This window comes from Nannobrachium achirus (assembly GCF_963921795.1).
Source record: "Nannobrachium achirus genome assembly, chromosome: 9".
Taxonomy (NCBI): Eukaryota; Metazoa; Chordata; class Actinopteri; order Myctophiformes; family Myctophidae; genus Nannobrachium; species Nannobrachium achirus.
In genome coordinates this window covers 24,027,803-24,046,596 of record NC_137818.1, presented here as the reverse complement: position 1 = coordinate 24,046,596, position 18,794 = coordinate 24,027,803, and the positions used below count along the sequence as shown (strand labels likewise).

At 43.4% G+C, this 18,794-nt stretch overlaps 1 protein-coding gene across 1 annotated transcript; it reads right to left on the bottom strand.

Annotated features, from left to right (window-relative positions):
• Positions 1-838: 838 nt before the first annotated feature.
• wdr6 (WD repeat domain 6) lies at positions 839-10,141 on the bottom strand. Its single transcript, XM_080733154.1, has 8 exons — positions 10,021-10,141; positions 9,502-9,625; positions 7,901-8,062; positions 4,278-7,185; positions 3,942-4,019; positions 3,666-3,782; positions 2,305-3,421; positions 839-1,035 (listed from the first exon to the last, which is right to left on the bottom strand). The coding sequence occupies exons 2-7, from the start codon at positions 9,569-9,571 to the stop codon at positions 2,332-2,334; spliced, it is 4,425 nt and encodes a 1,474-aa protein (XP_080589280.1). The 5' UTR covers positions 9,572-9,625; positions 10,021-10,141; the 3' UTR covers positions 839-1,035; positions 2,305-2,331.
• Between the last annotated feature and the right edge of the window lie 8,653 nt (positions 10,142-18,794).

Genomic DNA, 18,794 nt, shown 5'->3' with positions numbered 1-18,794 from the left:
CCCAGCTCTCCCCTGAACAGATCAGTTTAACACAGTACCGGTCTTCTTCCTTACTTTCCTTCCCTGTTCCTTTTTCTCTTGCATGTGACATCAGCTGTGACATGAATCTTATCACTCTGCACCCTCCTCACACTCACACTCTTACCCGTCTGTGTGAATGACAGTGAAAATGGATACACTCTTTCCCCCCCTCTTCTGTGTTCTCCTTCTTTCCCTGACAGTGGCAGTGACTCTCTCTTTCTCCACTATGGTTTTCGCCATCTCCTCTCCCTAAGTTTTTCTTTCCATCACGCGTGACAGGGGCAACGGCATGAGTGCTTTCAACCTCTCCCCTCTACTCTCCCTCCATATCCAATAACTGAAACTGACCATGTGTGATGGTTGTTCTTTTTCTTTCAATATAGACAATAGGGGCAGTCAACATCTATCACTGCTCACTAACTCTGTCTTTTTGACACCTCTCTTGTGAACTACTGGAGTGAGATGGGCAGTTTGCCCCGTCTCCCTTCTCTCTTCATACAGTATTGTTGCCATCTCTCCCAAATGTCTTGCGCTACCTTTTTCTTGCAAGGCTCCTCTCAATCTTTCTTTCCTGTAGTAGGCCTACCTGTGCACAGCTGTACATGCTTTAAAAGTCTCACTTCCAGTCCACATCTTTATTTTGGATATCCTAAGACTGCCGTCTCACTCTCGCTCTGTTTCTACTTTGCTGTTTTTGTGCTCATCACTTCCTCTTTCACCCATTTTTCTCTATCTCTCTCTCATGCCTTAATTTCCCCCATTGCTGCGCTTTCATCTGAGTTGTGAGTGACAGGGGGGTGGTGGGGGGCGATGCAAAGGACAAAAGGCAATGTGAGCCCTGGTTAAAATATTCATGCTCACCTGTAGCAGCAGGAGGATATACTGTAAGACAGGCATCATAACCACCTCAGATGAACTGCTTTGACCTTGAGTATAACCCCACAGACACGCACGCACGTTCTGGAGGTAGTAAGAAATATTTTGCCTCACCTATTGGTCCAAATGTGGTTATTTCTGAAACAACACATGCCAGGTAGGTAACACTTGAGTACAAGGTGCAGTAGGGTCCTAGAAATGCAATCCTGATGCACCTAGTGCTACTAGTGTGCACGTGTCGTGTTGTGTATGGTTAAGATGTTTGCAACTTAGATGTATAGAAAGAGTAATTTAATTCACTGTGCCGCACAAACGCTATAGTCCACTTGCCAGAATGTGAACCCTGGCAAGTAGACTACTAAGTACAGGCAATTTTTAAGATGGGATACTTTCTTGCATGAGTTGATGCCGTGAATCCGTCAACACAACTTTCACCATTTCATTTGTTTTTATTGGCTCTCTTACATCATTTGTGTGATGATTGGATTTTCGAGCATTAATACATACACATTGGTTGGGCACTGGATCAGTGGAGTGGAATATGAAGGCATCTTGAGGAGTTTCAGTGGGTACAGTACTGTACCCCCTGAAACTCCTCACGATCAGGTGAAAAGAAGCGGCTGGGGACATCGGAAGAGACATGTTGGCACTTGGCAGTGACAGGGACTATAGTAAGGGGATTTTATAAGATATTTGACCAATCTGCGAAGTAAATCGTAACCAAGAAATTTCTTCACCAAAGTGTTTCTAAAGGTGTGTAATAATATGTACTAAAAGGTTGAAATTCAACTCCCGGGGGAAACCTCATAAAAAACTGATTTGTGTTTGTGTCCCATTAATTTACTATACAGTATACAGGAAAAAAAATACCAAAAATAAATCTGCTTTAAGTAGCATGTGAGGGGTCAAACTAGGGTTTTTTCATGATGCTGAATCCATTGCAAGCATTTGTTTTGCACGAAAAACATTCCTTGGGCTAAAATCGGACCCACAAATGATGGTTTAGTGATGAATCATCACCTTTCACCGTTTTGTGGGGGCCATTTGTCGCCCAAGGAATGTTTTTCGTGCAAAACAAATGCTTGCAATGGATTCAGCATCATGAAAAACCCCTAGTTTGACCCCTCACATGTTACTTAAAACAGATTTATTTTTTGTATTTTTTCCTGTATAGTAAAGTTAATGGGACACAAACACGAATCATGTTTTTTATGAGGTTTCCCCCGGGAGTTGAATTTCAACCTTTTAGTACATATTATTACACACCTTTAGAAACACATTGGTGAAGACATTTCTTGGTAACGATTTACTTCGCAGATTTTCTTATGTTCCCCTTACTACTAACTACATTTGGGAGAATTTTTTTAAAACTGTTGATTCAAAAATTCAAAAAACACCAATTCATACTTTTTTCTCCCTGGTGATTTTGTCTCCTTACGATTTGTCTGTTTGAGTTCTGCTTTCCTCAAAAGTCACTGTGACACGTTGCTCTGCCACTCCTCTTTTTCTTTGTTCCTCCAACTCCATCCCTCCATCAGTCTCTACATCTGTAACTCTTATCAGCTGGAGGCCCTGGCCACAGACCAGCACCCACCCTGCTCTCTGTGGCTCAACACTATGATCCACATCAGTGCTGTGTTTTCCTGCAGCAGCCTCCCTCTCCGCTCCGGCCCTGTCTTCAGAACCCGTCTCGCTGCTTGGCCTACAACCTGCCCCTCCCTCCATCATCCCTCCTTTCCAGACGGCCATTCCAGCGGCGTCAGCGACGTGTGAGTAGAGCGTCCCGCTGTGGACGATTCCAGTGCTGCGGACCCTCCAGAGGCAGATTCTTTGGTCTGGGGAGGTTGAGACTAAAAGCCCAGATGAGAGGAGTCTTAAGGCAGTCAGAGGGGCTGCGTGTGCCAGGGGGACGCAGGACTGGGACTGGAGGTGGAGATGTACGTGACTGAGGGGGTGTAGTGAGTCCGGAAAGGATGGAGGGGTACTGGGTGAGGACTCAGGTTGAGTATGGGGGTGAGAAAGATTGGACTGGGAGTGGCAGGGTTTGGACTGAGAATGACTCTGGACTTGAGAGTGGGTTTGATTTTGTAACTGGGGCTGTGAAAGAGGCTGTGTTTGGGACACAGACAGCCCAGTTTGATGCTGAAACAGAGCTTGTGCCTGGGAAAGAGTGTGGTTGTGGAGAGGAGAGCCTGGCTCCTCCAAAAGCTGTTCCCCGGCTTGTGAAAGCACTCTGCTACCCTCTATCGCATCCACATGGTACTGCACTCTGACCATAGACACTGTCAGCTGCCCATCATCTCCGCCACTTGCAACAGTTACCCGGCAACCGTCCTCTTGTTGTTCCGTGCTCTCTGCCCAAACGACCAATGAGTTGATACCGTTCTGGTGGGCGGGGATGCTGAGGCATGGGATTGGCAGAGCTGGAGTATCAGTCATACTACTGGCCAGTGTGGAGGCGGCTGTGGTCACATCCCACACTGCAATATTCCCATCTGTGGCAGCACTGAACAGGAGCACATGCCTGAGAGGAATAGATGCAAACAGAAAGAAAGTGAGAGAAGGGTGGTGGGACAAATAGTAAGAGGGAGGGAGTGAGATGAATGCACTACAGTACCGACACATGGACAGAGATGTCACGCATTATCTATGCATTCATCTCACTCCCATCTGTAGGACATTTCAAGATCCAAAATCAATCAGAAGTCCCACTGAAGCTACTCATGTTTGGGAAAGGCTTATGATATCATCAGCCATTTATTTGTCACCTGTTGCCTTCTCCATCCTCCACGCAGCAGGTGGCGAGACTGAGCACACAGCGATGGTGGTAGAAACTCTCCCACAACAACTCAAATTGACCTTTGACCTCACTGACTGAGAACAATCTGGGTGAAGAGAGCGAGGGGAGGACAGAGATAGAAATAGACATTAGTCACATTAAAATATATACATTTTCATTTCTCTAGTATAGTGAACCATTGGTTTTTAACCTTTGCTCTACTGCAGTGATGAGCTTATCAAATGTGTACAAGCCAGGTACCAACCTCACAGCTCCGTCACTGCAGGCCAAAGCCAGGAGAACACAATCCTTCCCCTCCTTCACCACCGCAATGGACATGTACCTGGAAAATAAACACACAGCTGTTAATGAGGCATAACTAATAGTTTCCTGGAATTCTAACTACAAAACTCCTTTTAAGGACATGTCTTGACTGAAAACAATAGTTTAGACATGAAATGAACATTACTGATCAAACATTAATATTTCTGAAGATTTAAGCCACAGTTTAAACAAGTGTGAACTGTGAAACTGATCTGAAGTCTGTATTAAGCTAATTTAAATTTTTAATATAGGATGCACCACACACGCACTCTCACACCTGGTTTCTGGGTCCATTTTCACCATCTTGTGCCGATTCCGCCTCCTCTCCCACTGCTCATCCAATCGGTGACTGGCTACCTGGATCACCTGACAGGAAGGAAGCTGCCCATCCCAGCTAATCAACAGCCTGTAACACTGTAGCTGGGCCCGGCCTCCCGCTGAGACCAGCAGAGCAGAAATGGGCTGATTTGGTCCATCTCTTCCTCCTCCAGTTCCAAAATAACTTGGTCCAAAACATGTTATGGCAGCTAAGGTGCGGACACTAGAGATGTGGTCTGTGATCACTGAAAGCACTTGGACCTCACCCGAATTAGGTTTGACAGCCAGGACAGACATACTAGTGTCCTCTCCTCCCGTCACCAAAATCTCCCAATGTCCTTGGCTACTGTCCTCTGCTCCTGCGGTTGTCAAGCCTTTGGTCTCTGTCTGAACTTCATTGCCACTACTCATTCCCTCCATTCTTCCCAACCTACACACACACCCTATTGCCCTCCCATGGACCCCCTCTCTCAGGCTCCAGGCCCCCGTCTTTCCCGCTTTGCCAGCCCAGATCGACACCTCGCTGGGGGGCTGTGATGCCATGACAGCCCCTTGCTTGATGAAGACCAGGGTACCATGTCCAGGCCATAGAGCTTCATGGGAGGGCCAGAGACCCCATGAGCGATGCCCCCCACCACAAGGCACTGAGAGAAGCCTCTCCTGTCTCACTGGGTCCCACACCACAAAATGGACCGCATGGAACCCAGCAATAGCAAACCGGACTTCTCTTCCCCCAATCTCTTGCTTTGTTTCTTCTTCGCCTCTTCCCTGGCTGCTGACATCTTTCTGCATTTCTTCTGGAGTTTTCAGAACGGTTTGGATGTTTGTCTCTTGATCCTCCAAACAGTTTTCCTCCTCTTCCTGGGAGCATTCTGGAAAGTCTGTCACTGAGCGTTCCGGTTCTAGAATCAGGACCCTCTCCAGCCATTCCATTCCCTTGCAGGCCCGTTGGGCTCTCAGAACCTCCAGTTGAAGGCCTTCATGGCCAACTATTTTCTCTTCATTGTCAGCTCCTGTATTTTCCTCCAGTGTTTCTAGTTTATCTGTAGTTCGCAATCTGAAGACCCTCACACAGCCGTCCCTGCCGGTGCTGTATAGTAGCCCACGGTACTCGCACACTGAAGTCACCCCCTGCTTTCCATGTACCCCGAAAAGACAGCTTGCTGGCTTCAGTGGCAGGTTGCATTCTTCAGTTCCTTTTTTCACCTCCATCAAGCCATCTTTTTCTTCGATGTCGTCTCCATGTGTTTTATTATCCCCATTTTCTTCTGCCTTACTGCTGTTGGTTCTCCCAATCAGCAAGTCTTGACGCCTTCCTTCCTCTTCCTTCTCACTTTGCTCACGTTTTCTTCTCTCAAGGAACAGCAGCAGGGACCCTCTCCTGTCACCGCACACCCACAGCGCCCCTGGTGTTCTGGAGTGGAGTCGGACTGCTGCAGTCAACCATCGTTTGGCACAGAGGGGCAGGAAGAAGGTGGGGAGCGTTGCCACCCTGAGAGCCATGTGAGAATCTTCATCCATATCAACCTCAACATACCAGCGGTGGACAAGCCCCTCTGCCCCAGAGGCAAGCAAATATCCCCCTTGTCTCTCGCTCTCTTGTGCCCCAACCCAGATAAGGCTATGGATCTTGCCTTGACCTCCGCTGAGAAGCACCCCAGATTGGGGTTGGGAAACTGGAAAGACATGTACTCCTCCAATGAGGTTGCCCACAGCACACAGGTGGACTGTGGATGATGAGTCTTTTATCCTGATGGTTAGTGTTTCCATTACGCAGTAGGACTGGAACTCAACCGGGCCCTGCCATAGAAGCTCCCACTGTCCATCACAGTACTGGTAGACTATCCCTTGATCTGTGCAAACCAGAATCTTGAATTCAGTCAAGCCGTTAGTTCTGCTCTCTCTCCCTGTCACACACAACGCCTTGGGCATGCCTTGGCCAGTGAATTTCATGTCCATTTCATTTACTGCCTCCCCCTTCATCAGCCCACTTTTCTTCACATCTTTTTCCTCATCCCCTTCCAGCCTCCATAGCCTCACCCCTCCATCAGCACCGCCCGTTGCCACCCACCTTGCTTGCTCTCCGTCATGCACCTTTCCCTCGCTCACGGCCAGGGCTCGGACCCCTCCAGCTCGATGTCCCTTTAATGTCCGAGCCACCTTCCCATCTGCAGCCCAGTCCCAAACTAAGCACGCCCCGTCTTCCCCCGCACTGTACACTTTCCCTGGGGAGAGACGCACAGAGAACACCCTAGCCTGGTGTCCATATAAGACCCTTAAACAGGTAGGGTTCAAATCCCCGCATTTCCCACCAGGTCCCCCTAAAACCCCAACACCCCACACCCTCACACTGCGGTCATCGGAGGCTGAGGCCAACCACCCTTTCTCCTGGAGGTAGGACAGGCTGAAGATGACTCCACTATGCCCCAGCAGACGCCTCTCAACTGGGGCTTTGAGTTGAGCCTCGTTCCCCTCTGTGCCTCCTGATCCAGGCCTCCACAAAACTAGCTGGTTAAAGACAGTTCCCCCCACTAGGACTGAATCCATCCATGACTTGTCCACCAGAAGTAAGGCAGAATAGAGGAGACACCCCTCTAGGCAGGAGCACTGAACCAATGCTTTTCCTTTCTCTGCATCCAGGAGGAAGGCTCTGTTATGGGCTAAAGCCACACCGAGGAGTGGTCTTCCTTCTCCAGACAGCCAGTAGGCATCCAAGGCCCAGTCTTGCAGTTCCATGAGGGGACCTATGGTTTCGAGGTGCAGGTGGTCCCCACTGAGGGGCTCTGTGCGCAGCCTGACTAGCCTCACAGCCTTGCCTCCATACACGGCAAGATCATAGTGTTTGGACTCTGTGGTAGAGCTCCCTCCTGGGGACAGAGAAGAGAGGGTGATTTGTGCTTTGAATTGTGTAAAGTAAATACATATAGAAACAATAAATAATGGGGAACAAGAAACTGAAGTTATGTTGAAAAAGAAACGGAACAATATAAAGAAATAACCTAATTTAGCTTTTTGCCTTTATTGACAGTATAGTAGGTAGACAGGAAACAGGGAGAGAGAGATGAGGAGTGACAGGCAGCAACGGCCGTCGGGGTTGGGACATCAGAGCCTATGTGGTAAGTGGCTGGACCGCTAGGCCAGAGGGCAACCCAGAAATAATCTACTCTATATTTATATTACTGCTTGTAATATAATTGCATGAGTTCAATGGACCTTTTCCTGCAACCTTTTTTGTAAACTGAAAACTCCACAAAAATCTGGTGAATCTGAAACTGGTGTAATGGCGGCATCCATGATGTTGTCCAATCGCGGTCTTTTACACAAGACCGCGATTGGAAATAATGGATGGTTATTTTTCTATAAAATCGCAAAGGTACGGTACTTTGATGGCAGTGAGCAGACTATAAAAATCCTAAATGGCAGTAAAAGACTTAACAGACAATGAGGGACCAGCATTCCTGGTGATTCCAAGTAGGTCTACTACTACCAAACGCAGTACTTGTGCGCTCAGCTGGCGCAAGTAATTACGAAAGGAGAAGAACTGAGAGAAGAAAAGGACAGACCAAGGAACTGTCCACCTACCTTTTTCTTTGTGGCGGTTCTCTGTGGAGGAATAATGTTGTGTGTCAGCTTCCTGCGGTCTGGGTCGGATGCCATGGATACGGTAATGTTGCAGCACACTCAGTGAGGCACAGGATTTAGGGCGGGGATGGAGGCTGTATACTGTCAGTATAGGACCCTCACCTGTCAGGAGAGAAAGATAATTCTGTCAGACAAGTGAATTATTTTCAGGCTATGCTGCAACGCATGTCTACGATGTAAAACATTTGCGTACATGACCATGAGACCCAACATGAGATGTGAGTGTTGGCAACGCTCACGTCAAACTGACGACAGGTTGATAAATGCCGACAGTTGACATCAGCATAGGCCTACACCCCTTTGATATCTTATATATAAATATATATATATATATATATATATATGTGTGTGTGTGTGTGTGTGTGTGTTTTATATATATGTAACGGAGGTGATCCGAACCTCCCCACCCGGGTTCGAACCCGGGTCTCCCACGCGAAAGTCCAATATCTTAACCACTAGACCAAAGAGACATCTCTTTGATCCGGGGGAGATACTAGACTTTTGAGGCTTCAAGGCTGGGGCTGCGACTCTCTCCGTCACACTCACCCCCCTTTGACCTCCTCCTACGGGGAAGCCCGAATCCGGGTCACGGCACCAATGTAACGGAGGTGATCCGAACCTCCCCACCCGGGTTCGTACCCGGGTCTCCCACGCGAAAGTCCAATATCTTAACCACTAGACCAAAGAGACATCTCTTTGGTCCAGGGGAGATACTAGACTTTTGAGGCTTCAAGGCTGGGGCTGCGACTCTCTCCGTCACATTTATATATATATATATATATATATATATATGTGTGTGTGTGTGTGTGTGACTGTGTGTACATACATATATTATACACACATCTTTTCATCTGCATATTGATTGTTTTGCCATTGAAATCCTTTATCCGTATTTGTCTTTTTTCTCATTTTATTTATGCCTTTTGTAGCTGTCGGTATCTAGTCTCAGTTCCATGCTGAACTCCTGGGGCCCCAGGAAGAATGGCTACTGGCTAGCTACCGCTTGCATAGGCAGAAGCTAATGGGAATCCAATAAACATTACATCATCATCACCAATTGCATCAGTTGAGTGTTCCAGTTAAATCTCCATTAGCCGCAAGCAACTTAAACCCTCTGATGTTGCACCTGTACGGACAGCTTGGGTTATCATCTTTATCTCTGTCAAGTCTATGTTTAACCATTGTCATGTTATGAGGAACTTCCCATAAATAAAATGCGTGCAGTGATGTGTTTGGTCGTAATAACAAGATGACAGAACACCCTACTGATGCAATGATGATGTAATGTTTATTGGATTTCCATTAGCTTTTTACGATGCAAGAGGTAGCTATTCTTCCTGGGGACCGAAAAAACTTGACAGAGACAAAGAGGATGACGCCATCTTATACAGGTGCAAATATTGATAGTTTATCGTTGTTTAATACGATCAGATTTGTCCGACTATTCTTCATGATTGGGCTGTCAAGGGAGGGTATTGCAACGTAGATACACGCAACACGCAGATGTCATTTAAGTTGCTTGCAGCTACTCCACCATGTACCTTTCAGTAGATATTCATCCTGTAGGAACTCCAGGGCGGTGATAGGTGCTACCAGGGCTGCTGTCTCCATCACTCTGACCAGCTAAGGCCCCTGCAGGGGGCATCAAGGATACTGCACTGCCAGCTGCAAGAGTGGACAAAGAATATAAACATGCAGAGATGGGTGGAAAAGAGACAGGCAGACAGACACAGAGACAGACATAAAGAGATTAAACATCAGGTTTGTCACAGTCTCACAGAGCACATGAGAATAGATTCTGCTGTACAGCATTTATTTTTGTTTTATTTAAACAAATTGGTTATTTGTGATCGTGTGTGTGTGTGTGTGTGTGTGTGTGTGTGTGTGTGTGTGTGTGTGTGTCTGTGTGTGTGTGTGTGTGTGTGTGTGTGTGTGTGTGTGTGTGTGTGTTTTACAGAACGGTGTAATATCATTTTGCAAAGAGGTGAGAGTGAAACAGACACGCGTCTCAGACAGGCATGGTACAAGTCGTTTATGAAATATGTCTCATACTCACTCACTAACACACTCTTAACGATGAGCACGGCAGCGTTGTTTTCATCCAGACAAAAGGTGATATCAACACAGGCGTTATTATAAATAACTGTTATCATAAATAACTTATATGTTGTTGTAAATAACCATGTAAATAACTCTCAAACGACCCATGTGTTTTTCCTGTTTCTTCCGGTGAAGCGCCCGTAACCAATCACAGGATGCTATGCTGCACACTGTCCCGAGTAAACTGTCCGCCGATTGGTTCTAAACCATTACGTTGTGTAGCTGACGTTGCAGCTGTCAGAAGGTGAGGTCTTTAATATATTATTCGGATTACACATTTCAGTATAACTCCACGCATGTACGGTATTCATAATTATCGAGTGTAAAACCCTATACATCTATTGTTTAAAACCCCGTTTAGAAGTGTAGTGGTGTGCAGGGTTGTCAACATTGGACGGTCAGAATCCAGGAGATTTATTTTTTGGGGGGTGCGCGCGCGGAACTCCCCTACCGGGGTCTGGGGGTCCTCTTCCCAAACCCTCTTAACAGATATATATTTTCCTGTGTTCTGTTGAATTGTGTGCATGTTTGATACTTTTATCAAGCTTGCTTTACTAGCACTCGTCCAATTTCAGCCTTAAAATACCAAATGTAGGTGAATAATAATGACTTCTCATCTTTAAGTCATTACATGTATATGATCTTTCTTGCATGCATTGCCCCCACCCCTAAAGCGGGGGGTCTGGTGGTCCTCCCCCAGAAAAAAATTAACATAGTAGATGTAATTTCCTGTGTTCTGGTGAATTTGGGGAGTTTGATACCAAATCCAGGAGAAATCCAGGAGATTTGCCAATCCAGGAGCATGCCAGGAGATGGGGTCAAAATCCAGGAGACTCCTGGGAAATCCAGGAGAGTTGACAAGCCTGAGTGGTGTGATGTGGAGTGGGTGGGGATTAGTTGGGCTATATGCCCATGCTATACCTTTTTGAACCACAAGGTGACACTGTACACTTGGTATTGTAAAACAACCTATAAAACTACTGTTAATAAATTAAATGTTTACGCAAGAATATTGCATCATCAATAATGCTATGTTGTGTAAGAGAAATAATTTAAAAAAAAGAGAGAGAGATAAATTAAGTACTAGTAGCCATACAGTTCTCAACAAATGAAGAGAAGACCATATAACTATAAGTTGTACTCAGTGGAGTGCAAATCTATGCCAGGAGGCATGCCCTACATCCCTCAATCATTGTGCCTGTGTGACACTTGTTATGTGATGACAATGTTTTGGCAATGGGCAATGGGAGGAGGGCAAAGGCTGGTGGTTGTTGATTCCCTCTGTCAGTTATGTTTTTTTTTACGGGGCAGAGTAGGAAGACTATAGGAAAACACATCACTGGTGGCCCCCATATATGCCCAAACCCAAATTGACACAAATAAAAAAGCAGTCATCGCTCTCCCTCTCTATGTCTTCATGCTGTTATTGTCGTTAATAAAGACAGAGACTGTCTTTGTTATATTATGTTCATTTATCTTTATTTAAAATATTGTTACGTGAGATTTGTGGAAATTGTGGGGGAAAGGGGCCTACAATCTCTTAACTATAAAGTCAGTAAATGTGCTGCAAATACTGTATTTCAATGGGAAGAGCAAATATATAAGGGATATATTTTTATCAATAGATCTAATCATGTTGTATTTATATGACATTTATGTTGAATTTATTCTATGTATATTTATATTTTCATAAAAAGCCATGAGACTACTGTAGATCCATGAAGGGTTCAATAACTGAACATCGTTAGCCCCTTGTTTGTCCAGTCCTACATCTACACAAGTGGATAGGGTAATTTAAAGGTTTGATTTGGGTTCACAGTGGTTTCAGTCACACCTGCCAAAAAGCTCTCAAATGCATATCAAAATTGCTTCCTGACGGGGCTCTAAACCAAATTTAAACACAAATAAATACATCCAAGAAGGATAGCAATCCGATTTTTCAGTTTCCTGCCCTTCTAAATATAAAAATAAATATCTATTTATTTAAAAAAAGAAAAAGTATACAGTCTACTAACCATCCGAGGTAGTGTATCTGTTAAGTAGGAGGAGGGGCATGTGGGCTTCAATAGCCTTTTTCATGTGATAATGTGGCGTCCTAAGTGAAGGCTTATAATAATGTGTGGCTATTGAGGTGATAATGACTACTGGCCATGGGAATTTCAAAGTAGTTCATATATAGCGATTATTTCATTTGGTGACATGCGTACATGCCGTGCGTGTAGGAGGGAATAGTATACTATACTACCAGTAAGACTCTCTAATCTCCACAAATAGGGCAAAAATGTGTTTTTCCAAAATCTTCCTGATCCATGTTGATGACATGAGTGTAGACATACTGTGTAGCGATTTGCGTGATTTTAGGGCAAAAATTGTAGGAGCAGTGGCAAAAAATGTGTTTTAAAAATCGGCCTGAAGGTGGCGCAATATGGGACAGATCCAAGTTGATGAAATGAGTGTAGACATACTGTGTACCGATTTGCGTGATTTTAGGGCAAAAATTGTAGGAGCAGTGTCCAAAAATGTGTTTTGCAAGAATTGGCCTCATGGTGGCGCTAGAAGAGGGCCATGTGAGAAATGAGGGGTGGGGTCTCCGCGTTGCCTTGGCGGACGAATAGCTCCTCTCCCGGACGCTCCTAGCCCGAGTTACGGCATTTTATGTGAGCTGCAGTGGAGGGGGTCCTCCACTGGGGGCGTTACCACTTTGGCATCCGTTCTGGAGCACCAGGAGTGGGTGGTCCCCGGGAATTCCCCGTGAGCAGCTAGCCTCGCGTAGCCAGGCTTACTCATCTCCGAAGAGAAAAGCCTGGTGACAATAGAAGGCAGAAAGCGTTCAACTTCCGCCGTGAGAATTTCACCGGAAGCTGTATTTTTTTCACGGTGCTGTGTTTCTGCAAACGTATTCCCTGCACGAAATTAACTCTGGTCTACGTCTCCTGCTCCGTCGGCTGCGCTCGCAATAAACAATATACAAACAAAAACATTGATTCAAGCAATGTTACACCTATGAAGAGCGAGTTAAAAGCTACAATCTATTTTAGTTTTTTCGCTGGGTAATGTAAACAGATCCGCACCGCATGACGTAACGTCCGTTAAACGCAGACTTCCGCTAGAAATCTTGGAACACACCGGAAGGCATATTGTCTACTGGGTGGTGAGCAGCCCCGTTGGGGTGGTCATTTGGTCATTTTTGCACATTTGTTCATTTTTTTACACCTGGGGGTCCCCCAGGGACCTGGGGGTCCCTGGAGCTCCGGGGGTCCTTGGAGGTTGTAGTTTGGCAGGTAAGGAGTGTGTGTGCAAAATTTGGCATGGATGGGGGCAACGGTTGTGGAGATATGAGCAGGGCAAAAGTGTGACGTGTGACGTGTGACTCACTCACTCACTCAGGGATGGACAGCCGGTGGAGGTTTTGGTAGTAAATGCGACCTACGGTCGCAATTATACCCTTATGGCCTTATGGTTTAGAGGGACATAAGCTTAGGGATGTCAATGGCCAATCGGTTAGATGGTTAGCTGTTTCTTTAAAAAATACTGAATATGCATGCTTATTGGCTAATATTATGCAAAAATACATATTCTGCATAAGATGAATTTCCTCAGGGATTTTCTAGATCAGTGAGAGCGAATGAAAATGAAACGCACAACGCAAGGCTCAGTTTGGAACCACAGGCCCTGGGCCGGTTCTAGGATTCTGGTGGCCCCAAGCAAGATCTTTTTTTTTTGTGGCCCCCCAAACCAGGGTTGAAAGTGGCTTGAAGTTCTTGCCGGAACTCCCGGAGATGAAAATCAGGGACAGGGACAAATGCACCATTTAACATTTAAATTAAGTGGTGGTGAGCTACTTTGGAGAGGTTTCTTCACTCCTGGAAATTAATCAATTCAAATGATGCTAGGTAGCCCAGATTGGCTACCTACCAGACCCTATCTGTGCCAAGGACATCCATGTTCTCTGCAGAGAACCATACAGTACAGATATGGAGATTTGCGGATTTATAGATAAGTAGGCCTTCTGGAATCTGACCACCTTCCCACTTAGGACATCACGCCCCTTGGGAGTTCGAAGTCGATTGGCCGGATGGTTCTTGAGCTACGCGGGACTCCCTCACTCAACATGACATTTCGGCGGCGCCCCCCTTGAGATTGTGCTCTAGGCGGTCGCCTATACCGCTTATACTGTACCTATCCACGGCCCTGCTCTCACTCACTTAAAGGAGCTGAAATAAAAGCCTAACATTTTGATAAACATTATATATACAGTATATATATATATGAAATAAAACGTTAAACCAATCAATTAATGATGTTGACTAACCGGTTGCAATTATAAGGTTTTGAAATCCTTAGTTGTAGCTGGCAAGTGTAAGCTGGACAGACAGCTTGCAGCTATTGGCTAGTTCCACTCCATAGCCTCCTCGACCGATTTTGAAAAATCTCTGAATTGAATATGTTGGCCTGCTGGCAGGGTCATGGGCAGGGTACACAAGTAACATGATCTGATCAGCCTTGTAGTTTACGAGATGTGTCAGACACAGACAAGGGTGAATCTCCTAGCAGAGATACAAATCTCAACTCATTTCTGCCTTGTAATACTGTTTAGACTGTTTTAGACTTTGTGTTTACTTTATTTTAAGTGACAGTCTCACTTATTGTATTTCTTTATTTTAGTCTATTGTTTGAACAAAGGATGTAAGGTAGACCTATTTGTATTTTATTTGCTAGTAGCATTTAAAATCATCATTGACTGTATTATGTATGGAAATAAGTCTCTCATTTTGTTTTTATCTCGATTGTCCTTATTGACCCTATTTATTGTGTGATGGTTTCTAAGCAATTAAATGAATAAACTTAAATCAATTTAGAATAAGGGAAATGAACAGCAACAAGGTTTTTGCTGTTCCTGTCTCAGACTGACAGAATGAGGGAATCTGATCAGTTGTCATGGTGAGTGTTGGTTTACGTTTCTTGATGTGACCTTATACCTGGAAAATGGAGAAAAAAAACGACCTGGGAAGAAAATAAACAGTCCTCCTGTCAGAATGTTTTTCTCACTTTAGCTTTTCACTACTTCATGAATAATACATCACCAGTATCTGTCTCACACTCTCACAGATACACCACTGACACACACACACAGCTTTGTAGGAACAAGTCATTTTTTATTCAATGTCCAATGTTTAGCTTGTTTCCGCAGTAACGGGAACAGCCGCTTCCGTGCCGGCGTTCCCATGCCGACAGTAGGACGGAACAACCCATAATGAACACATAATCTAATAAAAAGACAGTCTCTTCTCCCTATAGTATCTTCTTGCTCTCTGCCTCAATTCTGTACTCCCTCCTTGTCCACTCCTTTCCATTTCTTTCCGTCAAATATGTCACATCTTGTGTCCCAATTCAGTCCTTTTCTCTCTGTCCACTAGTGTAGATCTCATTGGACTGAACCAATCGATGCCATTTTCTCCAACTCACTGTGACTTCAGCCCGAGTTATACTTTGTTGTGTGTGGGTGTCACATACTGAAAATAGCGAGTATAGCAAGTATAAATCAAACATTACACTTCTGTCTCTCTCTGTAGTTCTACTGGGTCACAGAAATCAGAATTGTGCTTTTCATGGTCATCTAGACATTGAAAAATCTTAATTCAATGCCATAAATCTTTATTTAAAACATTATGTGACGTGATATTTGTGGGGAAAAGGGGCTAAAATCTCTTTACTATAAAGCCAGTAAATTAAATCTGTGCTGCAAATACTGCAAATATATAAGGGACATATTTTTATTAATAGATCTAGTCGTGTTGTAGCTATATGAAATGTATGTTGATCCAAGGGTTCAACAATTATTTAACTTTTGTACTGTAGGCTATGCATGAAGCAACACAATAATTGAACATCTTTAGCCGTTTGTTTGTCCAGTATTACATCTACACAAGTGGACAGGGTAATTAAAGGTTAGCCTGACTATCAGCCTAAACTTTCATTTCTTTTCACTCCATTATTCTGAATCGCCTGAACATATTTCTTTAATGGGTGTTGCTAGCGATTCAGGGACTGGAGCCGGACTAAATAAAAGGTTTGATTTGGGTTCACATTGGTCCCAGTTACACCTTTGTGAATAAACTCTCAAATGCATATCAAAATTGCTCCCAGACGGGGCTCAAAGCCAAATTTAAACACGTGTAAATACATCCAAGAAGGATATGAATCTGATTTCTCAGTTTCCTGGCAGGTTAATTCATACTTTGGGGTAAAAACCATTTGTTTGGACATAAATTACTTATTTTCACCACCCTTGTTGAAACAAAGCACCAATAAAGTATTTTAAAATTGCATTGGAATTTAAAACACATGTGTCAAAAATTCGACCATTCTTATACTTTACTCTCGTTTTGTTATTGTCACAGTGGGAGGTAACAGGAAACATAACATTTTACTTATTTCTTGTTTTTGTAAAAAAAAAAGAAAAAAAGAAACATTTCAACAAATAATTCACACACCCACTTAAATAACACCCTCTTAACAAAAATCAATAAATAGAACCTCAAATAAATAATAAATAAATAAATAAAATCTCATGTCTGTACAAGTTAAAGGTACTGCAATAAATTAATGAACCAGACCAGTAACAGTGTCTCAAACTGGACCAGTAACACAACTCAACTAGAGCAGTTGAAAGAAAGGAATGAATATATTGGTAGTTGCAACACTTTACTTTATTTTAAGTGACTCACTTTTTGTATTTCTTTATTTTAGTCTATTGTTTGAACAAAGGATGTAAGGTAGGCCTATTTGTATTTTATTTGCTAGTAGCATTTAAAATCATCATTGACTATTAATTATGTATGGAAATAAGTCTCTCATTTTGTTTTTATCTCGATTGTCCTTTAACCCTAATTATTGTGTGATGGTTTCTAAGAAATTAAATGAATCACCTTCAATCAATTTAGAATAAGGGAAATGAACAGCAACAAGGTTTTTGCTGTTCCTGTCTCAGACTGACAGAATGAGGGAATCTGATCAGTTGTCAAGGTGAGCGTTGGTTGACGTTTCTTGATGTGACCTTATACCTGGAAAATGGAGAAAAAACGACCTGGGAAGAAAATATAAACAGTCCACCTGTCAGAATGTTTTTCTCACTTTAGCTTTTCACTACTTCATGAATAATACATCACCAGTGTCTGTCTCACACTCTCACAGATACACCACTGACACACACACACAGCTTTGTAGGAACAAGTCATTTTTTATTCAATGTCCAATGTTTTGCTTGTTTCCGCAGTAACAGGAACAGCCGCTTCCGTGCCGGCGTTCCCATGCCGACAGTAGGACGGAACAACCCATAATGAACACATAATCTAATAAAAAGACAGTCTCTTCTCCCTATAGTATCTTCTTGCTCTCTGCCTCAATTCTGTACTCCCTCCTTGTCCACTCCTTTCCATTTCTTTCCGTCAAATATGTCACATCTTGTGTCCCAATTCAGTCCTTTTCTCTCTGTCCACTAGTGTAGATCTCATTGGACTGAACCAATCGATGCCATTTTCTCCAACTCACTGTGACTTCAGCCCGAGTTATACTTTGTTGTGTGTGGGTGTCACATACTGAAAATAGCGAGTATAGCAAGTATAAATCAAACATTACACTTCTGTCTCTCTCTGTAGTTCCACTGGGTCACAGAAATCAGAATTGTGCTTTTCATGGTCATCTAGACATTGAAAAATCTTAATTCAATGTCATTAATCTTTATTTAAAACATTATGTGACGTGATATTTGTGGGGAAAAGGGGCTAAATCTCTTTACTATGAAGCCAGTAAATTGAATCTGTGCTGCAAATACTGCAGATATATAAGGGACATATTTTTATTAATAGATCTAGTCATGTTGTAGCTATATGAAATGAATGTTGATCCAAGGGTTCAACAATTATTTAACTTTTGTACTGTAGGCTATGCATGAAGCAACACAATAATTGAACATCTTTAGCCCTTTGTGTGTCCAGTATTACATCTACACAAGTGGACAGGGTAATTAAAGGTTAGCCTGACTATCAGCCTGAATTTTCATTTCTTTTCACTCCATTATTCTGAATCGCCTGAACATAATTCTTTAATGGGTGTGGCTAGCGATTCAGGGACTGGAGCCAGACTAAATAAAAGGTTTGATTTGGGTTCACATTGGTCCCAGTTACACCTGCAAATAAACTCTCAAATGCATATCAAAATTGCTCCCAGACGGGGCTCAAATCCAAATTTAAACACGTGTAAATACATCCAAGAAGGATATGAATCTGATTTCTCAGTTTCCTGTCAGGTTAATTCATACTTTGGGGTAAAAACCATTTGTTTGGACATAAATTACTTATTTTCACCACCCTTGTTGAAACAAAGCACCAATAAAGTATTTTAAAATTGCATTGGAATTTAAAACACACGTGTCAATGTGACCATTCTTATACTTTACTCTCGTTTTGTTATTGTCACAGTGGGAGGTAACAGGAAACATAACATTTTACTTATTTCTTGTTTTTGTAAAAAAGAAAAAAAAAGAAACATTTCAACAAATAATTCACACACCCACTTAAATAACACCCTCTTAAAATGAATGTCAAAAATCAATAAATAGAACCTCAAATAAATAATAAATAAATAAATAAAATCTCATGTCTGTACAAGTTAAAGGTACTGCAATAAATTAATGAACCAGACCAGTAACAGTGTCTCAAACTGGACCAGTAAC

Excerpts from the sequence above, each read along its gene's own strand:
- wdr6 (XM_080733154.1), bottom strand. The coding sequence starts at position 9,571 with ATGGAGACAGCAGCCCTGGTAGCACCTATCACCGCCCTGGAGTTCCTA. Across the intron at positions 7,186-7,900 it reads GAACCGCCACAAAGAAAAAG|GAGGGAGCTCTACCACAGAG; the intron begins GTAGGTGGACAG and ends CTCTGTCCCCAG. Across the intron at positions 3,783-3,941 it reads TGCAGTGACGGAGCTGTGAG|ATTGTTCTCAGTCAGTGAGG; the intron begins GTTGGTACCTGG and ends CTCTTCACCCAG.